General features: G+C 41.1%; 1 protein-coding gene across 2 annotated transcripts; it reads left to right on the top strand.

Moving 5' to 3' along the window:
• The first annotated feature begins 8,397 nt into the window (after positions 1–8,397).
• On the top strand, positions 8,398–19,610 carry si:dkey-234i14.6 (uncharacterized). Of its 2 annotated transcripts, XM_027022735.3 has the most exons (5): positions 8,398–9,230; positions 12,414–12,590; positions 14,910–15,128; positions 16,731–16,944; positions 18,040–19,610. In XM_027022735.3, the coding sequence occupies exons 1-5, from the start codon at positions 8,748–8,750 to the stop codon at positions 18,216–18,218; spliced, it is 1,272 nt and encodes a 423-aa protein (XP_026878536.2). In that variant the 5' UTR covers positions 8,398–8,747; the 3' UTR covers positions 18,219–19,610. The 2 variants fall into 2 exon arrangements, with proteins under 2 accessions (XP_026878536.2, XP_026878537.2); XM_027022736.3 differs by lacking the exon at positions 12,414–12,590.
• The last annotated feature ends 204 nt before the right edge of the window (positions 19,611–19,814 follow it).

Below are 19,814 nucleotides of genomic sequence, written 5' to 3'. Positions count from 1 at the left end.
CTTTTAGTGTGGGAGTATTACTATGTCCATTGTAACTTGTAGTAGATTATGAAAAAGCAAGAATCAATGTTTGCAAAATTAATCTCCAATATAAAAATCTAAGATGTTTTGGGGACTCTGTTACAATGTAAAAACTTAAAATTGTAAGTGATTTGCAATGCTGTGGCAGCCTACCATTTATCGGAATGGCAGTGCTGTGCTGGTGAGTTGAAAGCAGGTGGACTCCAGCCAACCAATCTTTATTTCATTAGAGAGCAAGCCTGTCTCAGCAGATCCTTGAGAATGGATAGGTAACTATTCATCATGTACCACAGCATCTCAGCAGCAGCATACCCAAACAAATTTGCTTTTATCATAAACAAAAATGTATTATAAAGCTAAAGTAAATTGTTGAGGTGTAGGCCTCTGGAAAAATATTTTGTGTGGGCTATTGGACCACTAGAGGGTGTGGTAAGACAGGTATAACATTGATAATGTCTTAAAGTTTCATTTCAAAACCTTTTACTGTAATTAGCAGACTATTAATAATGTGTAAATCTGGAAGGTGCTACTGGTTTCCACTGCATTAGAAAGGTCCACTGTAAGCTTATATCAAGATAAATAGAAATCATTTAGTTTTCTCTGAGGAGGTCCTTAAATTAGTGAACAAAAAGTCCATAATGCAAAACAAATCATGGAAAAAAAAGTTCTTTTTTTTGCCAAGAATACTGTTTTTCTTACTGAAGAAATGGGGAATTGAGGGGCATCACTGGAGTGTATGTCCTGGACAAACCCTGGTCAGATGCATGTATCCTATTTATACCTAAATTACAGTGTAATGATGTTCATCTCCTTAGAACTGCAGTTTGGATTAGGATCAGACTATCCATCCACCCACACACATCTCTCCCTTTGTCTTGCTGACTCTTTCATAGCACAAAAACACCAACAGAAGCAAAAAAGTATAAAGCTTCTTTTAGTATATCTTTTATATTAGGGCTCTTTCTTTGCGAGATGTTTGAACCCATGTATCCATAGTGCTTATCAGACAATGTTAACCAGAGCAATTTTAAATCTTCTAAACTGTCTAAAGCATCACACTTTTAATTACCTGCTTGTATTAGTTTTTTTAGCAATGCAGTAAAACCAGTACAACATTTCAGGAGTTGGTAAATATCGATGGAACTGTGGCGTGGGGAATAACTCTTCGATTTCACTGCCTGTGAGGTCCTCACTCTGTTGTTGTGGCGATCATTCTAAACTTCTGGATTAGAGTTATCCAGTCAGCAGGTTTGAGCAGCCATATGTTGAGCTTGCATGCATTCAGTATTCTGCACGTAACATCTTGGCCAGAAAAAAAAAAACAAATCTCAATGCCATGGAATAACCAAGTCTTTATATTGTATAAGCTTTTCTATATGGATTGCATACTAAATAGGTAATATCCTGAATTCTGTACCTTCACTGCAGAACTCTGGTCTTCTCTTATAATTGTGAATTACACATCAGCTACAATGCCTTTGTTCAAGGAACTTCACTGCATTCCAGTTTCTTGAGGATGGCTGGGCCAGCATTATTTTATTTTGTACTAAGAATGCCTCTTACTAGGTTACCATCTATAAATAATATTGGACAACAATTGCTTCATTTCCTACAGAGATGTGTTGGAAAGGTTTCTATTTTTACTTTTACTTCATGTCTGCCTAGTGTCAGGTTTATATTGTGTTTGATCATGTTTTCAGCCAGTAATCTAAACACTGTTCATGACCAGGAGCAGATGTATTGGTGCATTCTCCTCTGAAGAGTTCAGCAGAGGTCCCTCCAAGATGAGGGCCAGCACTGAGTCTCTTGCTACATCTCATCAACAAAGCATTCTTGGTGAATGTTCTGTGGAATGTTCTGCAGGGACATCCCTTTTAGTAATGGCCATTATTCCCACAGATATCTGTTTACCTGCATACTGATATTAGCTGAACTGAACCACTCTGCACCAGTACATTGTTTCATTTAAATCATGTACTTCATTTAAATCAAGTATTTTAAATGTTTTTTTTTTCTTTTAAATGTGTGTCTCATATCACGTTCTTTGTCATTGCTATACTATCATGGAGATGTGTCCTGACTTTTGTCTTGAATAATTCCATTTACCTTAAATCACTGAACAGGTGTAGTGCTAAGGCTGTGCAATATATAATTTGTTAATCACTCTCACAGCGCTGGCCTTGCCAGTGCTGATATCACAGAGGACGCAATATGAAAGTGGTGTCTCCAAGAAAGTCCTACCTAGAGCAGGACCGTGATCTTTTGAGCATGTATTTTTCCCTCAGTCTATGAGACTGCATTCGTTCAGGGCTCAATTCATGCCAGCTCTTACCATATCATTTATTTACACAAGCTTCCTCCTTTTTGTCCCTGAGGCCATTTCACACATGGGTTCTCTTGACATTCCCACTGACAAACTTGTTTATTTTTTAGATCAATAAAGACCACCTAAGTTCTTTTTTTATCAGAATCCTCTGAGCTTGTTTTGCTTTGTTCCTCTCTGTCAAGGTCAACACTGGGTGCAGGGAGAAGAGGAATGTATTACTGTGGAAAGATTTTGGTGAGGTTTATTTATGAATGTGACCATAATCCCCTGACTGCTTTCTCTAAGGATCCTATCACTGTGAGAAAATGAGGAGCGGGACCAGAAAGAGCCTGGGGAACCATAGAGAAGTGGAGTGCTATGGGAGAGGGTCTGCTGCTGAAAAATTTAAAATAGATGAGAATCTAAATATATGGAGTACAGAGGCATACACACTGAAATGTGTTCATAATCATCAGGGTTATTCAAGAATTCTGTGTTCCTTAAATATTTTTTAGTAGTTTATGTGCTTCCTGGGATTCAAACCTGGGCATTGCTAACGCCTGATTCTACCAGGCAAACTATAGCCATCATACTTGGTTTAGTGCACATGTATGTAGAAAGAACAACTGAAAACAAGTACCAAAATGCATTTCATGATGACAGCACTAATCTGACTATCCCTTCTATCCTTTTTTTTAAATCCCTCAATTCTCCCATACAAATCTATTGATTATGTAACTCCCTAACAGTGCTACAGCCTTGGAGCAAAAACACAACCGCTAACCTCAAGCACCAAACCATCCTCCCATAAAGACATATGGATATTAAAATTATGTTGTCAAACTTTCAGATTTTCAGCTGTTAGCGTCCTTATGGAAGTCTCATACTTGTGACGTGCATAACGAGAGTCATCAAGGTGTGAGGCTTTACGTCAGTGATCTGCACTGCACTGCATCTCAGCTGCGACACATGCAGGTGGTTGAGGTGAGAGAGAGAGAGAGAGAGAGAGAGAGAGAGAGAGAGAGAGAGAGAGAGAGAGAGAGAGAGAGAGAGAGAGAGAGAGAGAGAGAGAGAGAGAGAGAGAGAGAGAGAGAGAGAGAGAGAGAGAGAGAGAGAGAGAGAGAGAGAGAGAGAGGATATGTTAAAGCATAAATATGAAACTGGGGACCTTTGAAAGAGAATATATTCAAGTATTACCAGAAAATATTCTGGTGCCCTGTTGCTTCTTCACAGGTTTATCAACTCTTATGCTTCTTTTTAGCATGCTTGGGTGTCTATGATTTGAGTTTGTCTCTATGATCCCTCTATGATGTGTCTGTGATTTCAATTGTTGTCTATTATCCCTCTGTGATATGTCTATGATGTGTGTTTGTGTCTGTGATGTGAGTTTAAAGAACTACACCTTCTCAAAAGCAGCCTCAACAGAAGGAAATATTGACTCCTACTGTGTCTCAGGGCTCAACTCTAATGTAGTGTTCTCTGAGATCTTTAATCATTGAACAAGAAATTGAACATGTTGTTAACTTGACATTATGGAATCTCCTGGCCTGTTAAGAAATGTGTTTGTGAAATGGCAGAGTTTTCTGTGTGTCCATTCCAGACCCACTGCTTTTTCATTGTGCTTCCTTCAAAGTCTCATTTCATTTGTATTTGTTTACTGAAAGTTAACAATCCTGGTATAATGCTGTTAAATGTCACCCCAACAGGCACTATACTCAGCCTGAGATATAGGCTTTCTAAGGTAATGTTCTGGAGCAGAACATCAGAGCAAGCACTGAACATTTTAGACCACCTTTAAGAAGTTCACCTTCCCTTAGGACATGGGGGCAGGCATGCACAGCACTACACACAAGCTTGGTCATAAAAAAATGTTTAATAAACAGATTGTAAATTCATCTGGCATGTGTGGGTGGAAGCACAGCCCATAGCATTTGGTGTGCATCACTTTGATTTTTTTGTGTGTATATAATTTCATCCTATTTTTAAATGTTATAAATTTTATTTCCAGATGATCTCACACCGTACTCCATTTATTAAAATAAACTGTTATAGAGGCAAAGTAGCTGTTTGTTAACGTGACTAAATGGCTCTAATCTCTGTGACAATTCGTGCACTGCTGAGTGGTATGTACCACACAGTGGGAAGGCTGTTACATGCCTTTCTTTTTGGGTTCAGAGGCTTTAAGCAACACTTGGTGTTGTGCCTTAATAAAACCTGCTGCTCCTTGGCACACTGCTCTCTTCATTTGGTACCATCAGATCAGGGCCCTAGTCCTGACTCACAATCTTGTATTAACAGTTTTTTTTTCAGAGACAGTTGGGGTCGTCAAACTTCTATTGTGGCCATTTGCACGACATGGGCATTTCAGTTCATTGATTATGTGTGTCAGCATTTCTAAGCAACCAGTTAACAGTGCTTGGAGCCTGGTTGCATGCACAGCAAAGCTGTCATGTGGGGATAAGCCAGCTCTGCTGTTATGTGAATTCTGACTGTCATTCTTATTCAAGTACACATCTCTTTCTGTCTTGCCTCAGGCAAAAAAGCAAATATATAAATGAAAGACATTCAGCTTTCAGTGCACATTTCAATTACTGAAGGCTAAGGGTAGTCCTAAGGACAGGTTACCACAATCAGGTATTGTATCCAAATAATTCTGAAAAACCCGAATAGATGTATGAAATGTGTTGATATATAAAGCTGCAGAAAGGTTGCAATCTTTTTGGAGTTGAAAGGTTTGTAACTAGACCAGTGTTTTTCAATGCAGTCCACAGGGATGAGGATGAGATGCACAAACGTGGACCATCTCTGAGGACTCCAGTTTCTGCCTAGTGGGAAACACTACTAGTCAGCTAGAAGGAAACTATTTAGTCCCGTACAGAGGGGCTACTGCACCAGCCCTTGAAACAGTTGTGGTGATGCTGCACACAGATCTGTAGTGCTGTCTATGCAGCAAAGCCCCGGCTGGCTTTGGCTCTACCTACAATTCGAGGGCTATCCTGCTGTCAGCAGGGTGGTGTGAAATATTGCAGCTATGAAAGCTGACTGTCTGCAGTTTGCTTCACAGCATCAAATGATTTCTGCTGAACAACGATTCCTCAAACGAGAGACTCATGCTGGTGGCACCTGCAGGACCCACAGCACCTGCACACATTTCATGCATGCATGGAATCATTCTTCGCGGATCCCTACTCCTAATAATGGGCCCGTGCAAAACATCCTATAGTGGGCTGCATGGAGTAAATTCATTATTCCAGACATAAATGTTACTAATGACACAATTAAGGTAGTGTAATTCTGTTATCACTAGTTCTGTCACTCTTCCCGACGTGCCCTATATGTGTCAATAAATTAAAACATTTTAAAAAAAAAAGATAAATGGCCGGAGGCTGTAGTAATCATGGCATCACAAAGGCCAAAAAGCATGTCTTGGCCTCACTGATGGTGCTACAACAGCACATACACTGGTGCAGTGCTTGCACCACGTTTCTGGGTGACCTGGCAGATGTCCGTTGCTATCCTCATGCCATCCTGTCTCCTGCTCCTTCTATTTGGGAGTCTTTAATTAACACCTGAGTTCCCTCTTCCCTAGACAGCCATGTTGGAGCTCTTCTGGTTGCCAAGCACTTGTGCAGAGGTGGAAACCAATTAATCAAGGTGTCTGAGCCTGTCATTCACCTTGTTGCATTTTAAGATCATTAGCATTTTATTGTTGTGTGTATGTTTGTGTGTGTGTATGTGTGTGTGTGTGTGTGTGTGTGTGTGTGTGTGTGTGTGTGTGTGTGTGTGTGTGTGTGTATCTAAAATACCCTGAAGTCATTAGATGCTAATTAGTCTAATTTGCTTCTGTGTGCTTGCATGAAGTTCCAAACTTTCCTTGCTGGTGTTTGAGTTTGCCCTATAAGCTCTGCCTCTGTGTGCTAACCAGTGCCCTTGTTTTTATTCACACTGGCTGCCTTTGTTCAGATGTCAGCAGGGAGTCGAATTAAGGTGCTGTTGCCTGAATACATTGCTGCCATCTTAAAAAAGTATCTGTAATTTGTATGCAAAGCTAGGGCTGAATGTTCACTGCAGACATGGGCATGTGATATTCAGAATTTTGTTTTTAACGCTGAGTCTCACTCTGACTCACTCTTCACCAGAGGCAGCTTCTCTTCTCCAGGTGTCAACAGTGAAAGACGGCGAGGAGAAAGAGGGTGAGGGGAGAGAGTGAAGACAGGAGATGGACAGAGCGATGGATGACTAATCTCAAGCCATCATCCGTGTTATTACATAGCGCTATACAGTGCCCATGTTTTAATCATTTCATTTGGAATGTATACATCTAAATCATATGCGTCATTACTTTACTCTGTTCTGTTCTCACATTTTCATGCATGGCTACTAAATGATAATTCTGCACCAATGACAGAGCATGGTTTATGTTCCGCTGCCCATGGGCTAAATGGATGTGAAGGTCAGAACTGTAACGTGTATATATATGGTGGGTGAAGGGGGGGGTGAGACACAGGACTTACCCTGGTGGTAATCAAAATGGAATCTAATTGAAAACATGAGCAGGGCAGGGCTAGAGCTGCACTAGTATGGGCTGTAGTGCTTAAATATCATTTGGTATTCTATTTGATAGGAGTGTATTAGACAAGCTGCTGCCTCATGTTTCAGATTCAAATGGTATCAGTCAAATCAAATTTAGCTTGCATGTGTTATAAAAAGAATTAATGAATGAACTAACTAAATTGATCCCAAGGTAAATTGCAAGAGTTTTTAAGCAAATTGTAGTGATCATGCTACAGCCATGTTGATATTTGTTTCCAGCTTTGTTAAATATTAACAAAACTAGCAATTAAAAAATGGGGAGCTTTGCTGTCTGTAATTCCATGATGATAGTGCCATGTGAGTGAATGTTTTTCTATGTATGCGAGTGAGTGATTTCATAATATCTTTATTATATATAATATGTGTATCTGGACAATTATATCCCCTTTTTCTTCAGTCCGTATCCTGTATGTGAAACCTACAGACATCAGCAAACAATTTTTTGCTGAATTTCTTCCTTTTTTTCCCCTGATTTTTGCTGCTACTTTAACAAATGATTTCACTGATCCTTTGTTAAAATAGCAGAGAACATGCCTTTGCTTCCCTGCTCTCCTCTCTTCCTGTTTGGGTGAACCACGCTATGTGGTTCCCAGCCATAAAACAGCACAGCTGACCCCATCCAAAACTACAGCATGCTTTCAGCTACTCACTTCAATGCAATTTCATCTTTGAGTGCTCCCTTCTGTCGCTGCCGCCACAAAGCATTCCAACGGCAGCTTCAAGTCAAATAGTGCGGACTAGCTACCCATGGCAACGGTAGCTAAGAGAAAGTTCTCGGCTACAAGGTTATAAAATAAGAAATTGTCTACAGTTCTCCGAAGCTATTCAGAAGTATACGGGGTTGTGGGAAAATGAGAGGCTTGTGTCAATCAGTGGACACATTCAAGGATTCGCACTCTCTCACGCACACGTACTCACAAAACAACTGTTTTGATCATGGTATATATATTCTCGCGTTCTTAAGATCACGGGATATCTAACATAGAGCCGGTTAGCCCTTACGACAAAAGGTTATGGTTTCATTTACAAATAAAGTGAGTTGATGTATGGAGATCACAACCCCTCTTTTTTTAAAATCCATTCTTATACTGTATGGTGATTGGCTGGGCAGTAGTCGGATGAAGTCGAATATATGAGATTTCATGAAATTGACTCCTTCTCATCCTTCTCAATAATGGATGAAAACAACTTGGAGAAGTGCAAGATGTTTCTAAAAATACATCGGGATCAGGTTGCAAAAGCCGGTTCCTCTCGTCAAACTAAAAGCGCTGTGCCGAGGGCTTCACGCTACCATGCGTACAGTCCGGCGTGATAAGAATTGCGTCTCATTTTAAGGGCTAATTCAAGTGTTCTTTGTGGGTGTCCTAGGATATCTGACTTCAAATGTGTTGCGATGGGCCACCATAAGTTTGGGGGGGGGGGGGAGTGCTGTCCCGATTGAGGCTCGGGAAAGAGGTGTCTGTAGTCAGTGAGGCTTTCAGAGTGTAGGCAGGCACACACACTCTCCACGGTCAGTTTGGCACTTAAACCGGTAATCTGCAGTGCTCCGCTCCTCGCTGTTTTCTTTATCGGTTTATTCTTTACGGCCGAGAACGTATTTATGAGTTTTAAAACGAATTTTTTAAAAATCTAAGATGTAGAGGGAGAATCTTAGGCTGTGTTTCATCGGGTTTATTTGAGTATTTGACGATCCTGGGTGGCGAGCGCATTTGCACGTTGTCTGCTCTTTTCGTGCGTTTGTCTCTCCAGCTGTACCTCAGCAGAACAAGATGGGAAAGGTCTCAGAGAAGTGAAGCTCTGTATTTGCGTGCTTAATGAACATCACGTTATGAACGGGGTAAAGGTGGAAAACACTGGCGACAATGTCAACAGAAGCATGGAGGAGCAGTATCGGACGCTTGCGTATGATACGGCGCTCAGTACTTTATTAGCAGTGGTGGTGTACGTGGTCGTCAAAGTGAGCTTGGACGGGATCCGACAATGGCGGGCAAGAATCTCGGTTCTGATCGTGGGCTCCGGTCCTATTGGCCTGACGGCTGCACTGGTCGCTGTTCGCACCGGTAAGGTGCTGAAACTCACCGTGCTGGATGAGCGCTACAGGACCGCGCTCCTTTGCAGACCTCAGCAGATCGCTCTGGACACCCGCAGCGTCAAATTCCTTCTGGGCTTGGGAGTAGACTTTGATAACATGGAGGGATGCTGGCACAACGACCACTTCTTCACCAAAATTGGAGTGTTTCAAGAATATCTGTTGAGCATCCTGGAGCAGAAGAAGCAGAAGGTCGATGTGAAAGTCCAGTTAGGAACAAAGGTGAGCAAGTTCACATCTCTTTTCACTCTTATGCTCACTATATATTAAAATAGTAAAACTGGACTCTGCTAAGACTTTATATTTCAAGATGCAATGAAAATATTCTGTTCAGCATACCAGAATGTAAAAATGTGTGTTCAAGACATAATCTCTCAGGACTATCACTCAGGACAGACGTATCCTAGATATAAGCATGTAACCAATTTTGTTGGAAAAACTGAAAGGTTTTTGCATACAATACAGCATTGTATTTTCTTTTTAAAAAGATTCCCATTGTCTGGACCCCTGGCAACCATCTAGGCAACAGCTAGAATTTGCAGTGAGGGAGAATTAGAAAGACTGTGACAGATAAAGAAGAAGAAACAGAAAAAGATGCTGGCTTGACCCTCAGGACACCACAGGACACCTCAGGACACCTCAGGACACCACAGCTGCTTACTGGCTGCCTGGATGTCAAGCCAAGGGCCATGCTTCACTTTCACACAGATTATACCGACCGTTACAATACTTGTTGCTGTTATTAATGGCTATTTCTGATAAACTGTTGTGTTTTTAATGTTGCCGTGGTTAGATACAGGGTTTGTGAACACAGACCACACCTTCAGTTGACAGTTATGATTGGGGTGGGGGGGGGTAATTGTGAAACGTAGGAAAAGTGGGAACTCAGAGAACTCAGCCTGGAGGTCTGGGTAGGTTCTACTGATGCAAGAACATGAAACCTCCAAAACTCCACAAGATTCAGTAGAGAATAGGAGAAAGACCAGGAGGTAGACTAGGAGGTAGTGGGGTATGAAAACTCTGTCAGGTGTCTTCATTCTCCCAAACTTCAGTTATTGTATGACTCCATTTAAGGTCTTAGCATACACTTGGTTCCGTGAGACCATCTGACATAAGTTACATACACTTAATGGAACAAATTTGCCATTCAATCCTGCAGTACAAGGCTGCAATACAGGGTTAAATGGGCATAATTTATCAGTCACTATTTTTTTGCTATTTGTGATGCTATCATTATTGATCAGGACACACAGACTGAAGAACTATCTAACCAGATGTTTCTTCATAAACTCTACATCTCTACATCAGTTCATTTTATAGTAACAGAAAGCAGTACATTCAAGGATGGCTTGCTTCACTAAGAACTTGCTTCTAGCACCAGTGGACTTGCATGTCAAGCAGTCATGACTCCCCTACCATGACCTCTGATATTCCCCACAGCAGCAGTACAGGAAGTCCTAAGTATACAGGCAGTCCTGAGGCAGCCTGGTGCTCAGAGAATTAGAATGTGAAAGACATTCTAAAATTGATGAAATCTAAACAAAGAAGTGAAAAAATTGTAAGGGGAACTAGGTGCATATGGAACATATGATGAGAGCCATCTATCCAGAGCATCCTGCTTTGAACTCTGGAAATTTGCAGGGATCCTCTCTGAAGGGGAAACACCTGGAGACCCACCAGCTGGGAAGAGCGGTGCAGTTCTCATAGCAGGATACACAACATTATCCATCATGACAGGAGCACCAGAACTACCACTTGAGTAGAATCATCTCTGGCTCACCTGTGACTCACGGATGTTTTATGAGTTGTGTTGTATAATCTCGTTAACAAGGCATGGAGCAGCAGCCAGTACTGCAAGTGTGCAAACAGAATGAATTTGCTGTAGTGGGCTATGCGTACAGGTGATTAAGTTTAGCAGAGGTTGGGAAACAGTGCTGATGCAGGACCAAGGCAAAAGGAAATGAAGCCTTTTAATAGATTCACTATTTCCCCTTCAGTATTCCTCCCTACTTCTCTTGCTCTGTCTCCCTCTTCCTCCCCCTCCCTTCTCTCTCTCACATTCTCTCTCCCTCCCTCCCTCCCTCCCTCGCGCTTGTGCTGTGTATGTGTGTATGTTTGTGAGTCTCGGAGCTGACCCACGACTCTCCCTGGCTTCTTCTTTCATAAAAGCCCAGAACTTTCCAATGTCTGGTGCAGAAGTGCTTGTTCCTGTCTGGACTTGAAGAAGCTTTTATATTTAGCTCTGACCTCTTTGTTTGGGTTTCTTTGGCTGTCTTATCTTCATGTGGCTGTGCATAAGAGGGGCCCACCATGACCACTGCTGCAGTTTGCCACTGAAATGGGCCTTCTGCATAAAACCTAAAGAGACCTCAAAACTCTCATGGAAACATTTTTTTATTTTTGAATCTGTACAAAAGACATGAGGGCAGAGAGCGCATGACATGCAACTGCTTCCACATGTCTCTGTGCAAAACATTTTATCAAACAGATGCTGGTTTACTGTGGTCTAGCAGCATTTGGACAGGAACATTATTTCACCATAATATTATTGATTGATTGATTGATTGATTGATTGATTGATTTATATAGACTTATGCCATTGGCAAGATTGCACGGCGCATTGTTAGAATTCAGACTGTCTGCTTATATTTATCTTTGTAGGCCTCTTTGATGTAACCAGACACACTGGCAATCTCAAGGCCAACAAGACAAAACAAAACTGAATTTGATTTGATTTAGTAGCGTTTCAGGTGACGAGATGTCAGTCTGGCTCAGCGAGTGGGGATTAGACTGCGGTGGAGCCAAACCCAGCTACAATATGCTGCTGCGCAGATATTAGTTTCTTGTGATTAGCTGTGCTTTTAACTCGCTCCCTGTCTATTCTTCTAATTCATGTTGTGTATTCAGAATAAGTATGTCAAAGATCTTTTGTGTTAACTTTGAGCTTTTCTTTCCCACGGCTTGTTTGTAGAATTTACTTATTCATGTATTTATTCATTTATTTAACTATTCCTATCATAACATCAGAGTTTTTCCTTTCTGTGGAGAATGGCTTTAAGATGGAACCCTAATTTGAGTACCAAATTATACCTTTTTTACAGAAAGGATATTATTTATAACAAAGAACATTAATATACCAGCACATATTCCAGTGTTGCTTAATCAACGGCAGTGAAGTCCAACGTTATAAAAGAAGAGGTAACTCTAAACATATGGAAAATAAAAGAGTTGGAAACTGAGATTTCCCTTTAATATTTATCATGGTACAAATATGTATATATAAAACCTTAAGCCTAACATAAACATAACCAAACCCTCTCTCTCTCACTCTCTCTTTCACCCTCTCTCCCTCTTTTGTTCTCCCTATCTCTCTATCTCTCTGTCCGCCTTTTTCTCACCCACGAGTTTACGGATGAGTATCTGCGAAGGATCCCAAGTGGAGAGTGGCCCCGAGTCATTGTCGTGGCTGACGGCTCTTGTGGGGACTCCTGCTCAGTGTTGGGCATTAGCTCAGAGTACATCGTTGAGTCATGCCATGCCTATGGAGCTAATGCCACCATTGAGAGACTGGACCAGAGACAGGTTGGTTTTAAAATCCCTTATCATAGCAGAGGAAGGCAATTTTATCATTGTCCTCTGTAGTGGACATGACATGCAGGGCCAGGTCTGCAAAAAATACCTGTGAAAAAAAAGCATTGTAGAAAAACAAGTTTGATGGTGGCATTGGTCTGAATACTCTAGCAGTTTCAATAATGTTGAGGTCCAGTTAAAGGTGTAGGGGGAGGGTTATAGGAAAGCTCACAAGAGGACACTTAGAGGTTATTTCAGTCACAATAAGAGGACACTTAGAGGTTATTTCAGTCACAATAAGATGACACTTAGAGGTTATTACAGTCACAATAAGATGACAGAGGTTATTACAGTCACAATAAGATGACACTTAGAGGTTATCACAGTCACAATAAGATGACACTTAGAGGTTATCACAGTCACAATCTGGCCATCAGTCTTTTTTTAATACTATAGTTGGTTGGGGGAGAGTCTAGTTTCAAATCAAGAGCAAAGAGCAATAATTTTAAATATCAGTTAGTTACTTGCATAGTCTTATAATTCCAACAGATTTGTAGCTCACAACATTTCTGGAATACAAGTCTCACTATGTGTATACCCATTTCTTTCTTTTTCTGCTTGACTCTAGTGTTAATCTGTTATCTCTGTTCAAGGACCCCTGTCTTTTTTCTCTGACCCTGCCCATTCATTAGTTTGAATGAATGATGTTGTGTGCTTTATCTTGGTGCTGTCGGAAGTTGCGCATGAGCCAGGGTTCTCAGGCCCATTGTAGGCCCTTGTCATGTGCACCAGTGGTAAGCTAATCAGCCATAATGAATAATAAGCACCTTTCTGAGAGACGTAAACAGTGATGACGCAGGAGAGAGGAGCCAGCCGGAGGGTCCTGTACCTGCGTCAGCTGATAGAGCTTACAGCATTGCAGTCCATTTCCTCCATGGTTTGAGGGCGCTTTTCTTTAGAAAAGGCTTTTGTTGGACAACATGATCACATAAGTGCACCCCCCCTATTCAATTTCTTTTCATATCTTACCGCTGTAACCCACAGATCAGTGCTAGGTAATAAAACAGAGGACCAGTTGTGAGGCATTTAAGGTTCTTCATCCAAAATACCACGGAACAGCTTCTCTACACTCTGCGTAATATCTTACACTTATCTTGCATCTCCTGCACTTAATAGCTTGCAATTCAGAATGTCAAACTACTCAGGTTTTTGGTGGCATCGGGGTTTTTGAGTTTGAAATTGTTTATTGCTTTTGGCTTGATAACAATCGAGACCTGGTCCAGCTGCTGCAGCTGCACGCTGCTAGTGACTCTGGGTTGGCAGAGAAATGCAGGCTGTTTAACGGTCAGTGACGGCAGTGGGGTTACACACAAAAATAGAAAGCAGTCACATGCAAAGAAGGGCTTTCACAGATATGATTTGTGTAGTTGAGCACCAAGTAACTGTTACAGAAACACACCTGACAAATTGTGAGTTACAGTGCATCTTTGTTGTCTGAACAGTGAGAAACGCAACCTGATTTTAGCAATAAGCTAAACTTCTTAGCAAAGAGACAGTCTAACTGAAATCAATTGGTGTTGGATCCTGCTGGAATATATACCCAGAGACAACATAGCAGGACTAAAAGTGAGTTTGGGTTTGTGTGTCTGTGTTTGCAAGGAGACAGCTAGGTGTTATCTGAGGTCAAAGGTTCATGAAGATCATAGAGTTTCATTTCCTGGTGTTTGTTCCTGCTGATATGTGGCCTGGTTTGGTCATACTGCGCTGAGATTTCTGCACTTAGCAACTTGGGCCTGCTTGCACAGTACATCATGCCTTACAAAAGAAATAGGATTAGCCTTACAAAGGAAATACGATTTACGCACTTTATTGCATCAGTACAAAACATTTTGGTGGGACAGAGTCAGAAACAGCGATTTTATTAGTCTGCCAACTGCCCCCGCTTGACAGAAGCAGAAGAGACAAACAAAATGAACAATAAAGAGCAAAACTGCCATTTACTGTTCTAAATATATAAAACAATGTCATTGATGCAAATTCATGTGAACAAATGCCTCAAGTCGTTTGTGATTTAATTGTCCATGTGACATTACTTTATGTTGAGATAAAACAGAGACCAACACTGACATGATTAGACGGGAGGGCAGACAGAAGCTGGTGCTTGCAGACCCAGGTAGAGGAGGGTGAACTGTGAGCTCCCCTATCTATCACAGTCATATAGAGTACCCTGACTAGGAGAAAGCCAGAATGACAGCTGCATATGGGTTAAGAGAACAGTAGGTGTTTGTATAGTCAGCAATCAGTGTTTTGTATTTCTTTTGTCCTCTGCAGGTCCCCACTCCAGAGATCAGAGCTCATAGCTTGTACTTTGACCTGTCAGCATATGGCATTGACGCTGTTAAAGAACCTCGCAACTATTCTCAAGCTGCAGCTAAGCCAGGCTTCCACCTGAAGATCTATGGAACTTTCCGGAACCGCTACATGGCGCTGGCCTGCACATCCGCCGACTCGAAGATGATGCGTTTCCTGCGCCACACAGCCAACTCCATAGTATGAGGCTTACGAATCCCAGTATACTTCAGCTTTACAGAGCAACTTTAAAGCACATTGAAAGATGAACTTTGCCAGTGTTCAGCATAATTTTAACTCACTTCTTCCTTTTATTTATTCATTATTGTTATCAGTAAAGTAAGTCAGAGCTCCTCCTAAAAAGTTGAGTGATTATCCAATATAGTCACAGAATTGAATTATATAAGATGTATTTTTGTAGTACATCTTATACAATTAGGTTTGTTCTGTGACTATAATGAACATAAAATTTGTCAAGCCTAATTATTATATATATATATATATATATATATATATATATATATATATATATATATATATATATATATATATATATATATATATATATATATATATATATATATATATATATATATATATATATATATAAGATGTGGGGAGCATGTCTAATGGCTGTGCTGTGCTATCCTGTGCTTGTGCTTTGAGCTGTGGGGCAGCACGTCTGACGGAGGTGCTCTGTTGTTCTGTAAGATGAATCTGACGCCCACTCACTGTCCCTCAGGGACTGCTGAGTAGTGCTGGGAAGATCACTAACTCCTTTAATAACTCCTGTGGCAAACTACTGCAGCTACTTCCATATGTGTGGACTGTATTCAACTGGTACCTCTGTGTGCAATCTACATTCTAACTGTGTACTCTAACAGTATGCTATATTGTAGGTTTCAAAACTAAATTTAATTGAAATTCAAATTCCACTTTATCAACTCCATAAGTTAAGGTACTAGCATTCAAATCTATATAAACCAGTTAATACATACCACTAATTCTAAAGCATTAAAAGCCTTTCTGGCAGGGAACAAAACTGAGAGAGACACACCGATAAGGTAATGGTGGTGGTTAAGATGAAGACTGATGGAAGGACATTCAATTTTTGTGAAATCACTCACTAGTCCATAGGTTATACATGGAGGAAAGTAGCAAAGGATAGAGTGAATATGTGGGTGGAGAAAGGATGGAGTGAGAGAGAGAAAGAGCAAATGTGAGAGGGAGAGAGAGAAAGAATGAGTGAGAGAGAGGGAGGGAAAGAGTAAGAAGGTTTAATATGAGTGGCGTCACAGTGCACAGTTAGTGTGACAGAGCACGTCATTCACTGAGACGCATGCTGTTACCTGGTTACAGCAATGGAGAATCTGTGTGTGTATGTATGTGTGTGTGTGAGAGAGAGCTGGATGCAGAGCATAGGGGAGACGTTACTAAGACACCATAGGAGGATGGTGGGGGCAAGGATGTGAGTCAGCAGAGCATGTGGCATTTATTTGCTTCTTTGTAGGTTTGTGTGTGTGTGTATGTATAGACATACTGATTGAGGGCTTATGTAAATATGTATGTTTTTGTGAAGTTAGATCACACATGGAATACTATACATCTTGTTAGTTAGACTTCTACATTTTACATGATTGCATAGTCATGCTTTCCTTTGGACATGACTATGAGTAGACTATTAACATAAATCTGAAACTGAGAGGTCTTTGGTAACATTAAAACATTGCACATGCATACACGCACAGAAACAGTTCTCCCCAACCTGCCTAAGCTTTTCCCCACTGAACCTCTCTGTTTCAGATCATGAAGAACATCTTCCACCAGTCGTTCAACGCCTACAAAATGGACATCGAGCCTCGCCTGAGCGAGCTCACCCTGCACCGCGTGCAGTGCAGCCGCAAGCTCTTTGAGATCATGCTGTCTCACCGCCGTGCCAGTGCTGCTTACATCGAGGGTGACAACGTGGCTGTCACAGTGGAGGGAGAGGCTGCCCGCATGCTCAACTTTGACACTGGTGAGTAGCTACCATTTACTGGGCTATCTGACCATGCAGACACCCTTACTAATTAGTGAGCTCAGGTGTTATTAGTGAGCACAGCTCTTGCCATTAGGTGTGTAAAATCAATGCACATAACAATGCAATTGACACTGTCATAGGATGCCATCAGTACCATGTCAAATGTTGAAAGTTCTGCCCTGCTAGATTTGCCTCGCTCAGCTGTAAGTGCTATTATTGTGAACAGAAGTGTCTAGGAGCAATAACAGCTAAGCCACAAAGCGGTAGAACGCACACTCATACAGCGAGCACACAAAGTGCTGAAGCGTGGAAAAATTTCACAATGTCCATGGCCGAGCAGCTGCATATAACCCTAAGACCACTGTGAAAAATGTCAAGCATTGGCTGCACTGGTGCAAAGCCCACTGCCATTGAACTCTGGAGCAGTGGAGAGGTGTTCGCTTTAGTGATGAATCACACTTTACTGTGTGGCAGTCTGTGAGGATTTGAGGGTTTGGTGGATGCCAGGAGAGCGCTACCTACTGGAATAGTGCCAATCATTTGGTGGGGGAGGGATAGTGGTCTGGGGCTGTTTTTCAAGATTCGGGCTGGATTCCTTAGTTCAATTGAAGGGTGTTGGTAATGATAAAGCATCCAAAAATAGAGGAGTGTAATATAGTAGTAATATCCATGGTTTTTGGAATGGGCTGTCCAACAAGCTCGAGTGTGTGTGTGATGGTGAGGTGCCCATATATTTGTTGCCATATAATGTATGTCTATGTGTCTAAGATTCTCTGTCTTCATGGCATATATGACATTTGGATGAGACATACTGTATGCATATCTACCTAGTAATGAATGCCACAGCTTTAACTTTTGATGTTGCTTAAAATGCTTCAACCTTTCATTTGCCATTTTGGAGACTAACTGCCAAAATCTTGATGTTTAGAAATTTGGAAGTTTCCAGACTGCTGGGAATTTTTTCCAGGTTAAATCAGGCTCCGTTTGTCTCTTAAAAATAGACTGTTACATAGTTAATATATTACACAGAAGTATTTACTGCTGTGAATGTTTCTGATGTGTGTGTAACATATTACGAATATTTGTTGAAAGGTTGTGGTGTCAACCTCGGGATGAGGGGCTTGGAGGCACTGGGGGTGTTCATCTACAGGACTGCCACTGCCCAGGATCACAATGATGTATTTGAGGCCCTTTCAGCCAAAATCCAGCACTCAAGACAAGTGGCTGAGAGCTACAGACAAACTGGACTAGCAGCGGCTATGTTTGAATGAATGTGTGAAACAGTAGAAGAGAAAGAGAACAGTTTTCTCTCTAAAGGTTTACATGACTAAACGGTTGTAGGTGAAGTGAATTGTGATATAACTGTCGTAATTGAACTGTTGTTGATTCATGTAAGTGCTAAAAGGGACCAAAGTTTGTTAGCTTTTGCTTCGCAAAAATTAAGATCTGCTTTACTGCAGAGATCACTGTTTTATGAAAAAAAAAAAGGTCTAGTGTGCAGTGCAGGCGTGTTCTAAAACTCTTGATCAAGTTCCATGTTTCTACACACACACACACACAGTGCCCACCTAGTATCATGCCAGATAGACTAATACAGGCAGCATTGTTATTAAACCTCTCTTTCTGAAATACACTTTTTGAATGCTTTTTAAATTGACGACATACTGCTTTATTTGCTGTTTTCACCCATTTTTTTCACTCTCGTTTTGGCTATAAGCTTTACAAAAGTGCCTGGCAGATATTGAAGCAAACATACACCTAGGTGTTGTACATGAGGCCTCAAGAGAAGTAATGATATTTGTTAATAAAATTGAATATGTATGGCTCAAAGTCTGTTATGGGTGGGATGTAATCTGTTAAATGGGTGTGATTTATACTGTTAAGTTTGTGATGTCATCTGAGATTTTCCATTCATATTCATTAGAAAACCACACGTGTAATGTTCTGGGTTATACTGCCACCTACCGGAAGCTGCTGGGAATAGTGAACTGACCCTTAACAAAAGACAGCAGCAGTGCATATAAGAGGAGCTGGGAGAACCCATCCTCTTCCAGGCAACACTAGAGAGTAGATATGAATTTGAAAAGCACAACGTTGCCATCAAACAGAGGATAGGAGGGATAATCCAAAGATGTTACATCAGGAAAAAGCACTGGCTTCGTTTCAGGCTGGCCTGGAGTGCAGGAGGGACCACAACAGGATCAACATTTTGCAATCATGCATCGGTGTCATATAAAGCAGCAGGAAGGAGTACAACACTTGCCGCTCAGAAGAGACAAAGAGGATGGTGAGGTGTGCATAGGAAATACAGTAACAAACAAAATACACTACTACTTTGATGATAAAGCAATGTGCAAGATCAAAATAGGAGAAAAACTCACTTGGGTTTTTCTAAATGACATTTACAGTGGCAACCAAGTTATCCACAATCACAAAATCTAGTTGCCAAATCACCAAGATACACACATCAAATACACCAGATAAATTTGATTACACACAACACATGCACATCAATGTCAGTCAGCGGTCATCAGTCTTTCTGACCAGACATACAGTGAAGAAGTATACTGACAAGACAAACAAAAAACCCTACAACCACCCATTTGTCTTCTCATGTGCTGCTCTCCATTACAAAAACAGACAGATAATGGATGTTTCCTGAATATATAGTAATAGGACAAAACTTAAGAAACAGCAGGTGGCTGAGCTTGCTTTACTAAATATTGCACATCTCTTCTACTAGGTTAGGCCCTTTGCTGGTTAAACCTCAGCACTCTGCAGGCACCTGTAGAACCTGAAGATAAAACAATGACTGAAGTTCAAACCTAAAGCAGTTTAAAACATGCTTGATAGATACCCAGTGGACT

This window comes from Electrophorus electricus, chromosome 16 (genome assembly GCF_041902795.1).
Source record: "Electrophorus electricus isolate QZ-2024a chromosome 16, ASM4190279v1, whole genome shotgun sequence".
In the NCBI taxonomy this organism is placed as follows: Eukaryota; Metazoa; Chordata; class Actinopteri; order Gymnotiformes; family Gymnotidae; genus Electrophorus; species Electrophorus electricus.
This window is presented reverse-complemented; position numbering and strand designations above follow the sequence as displayed.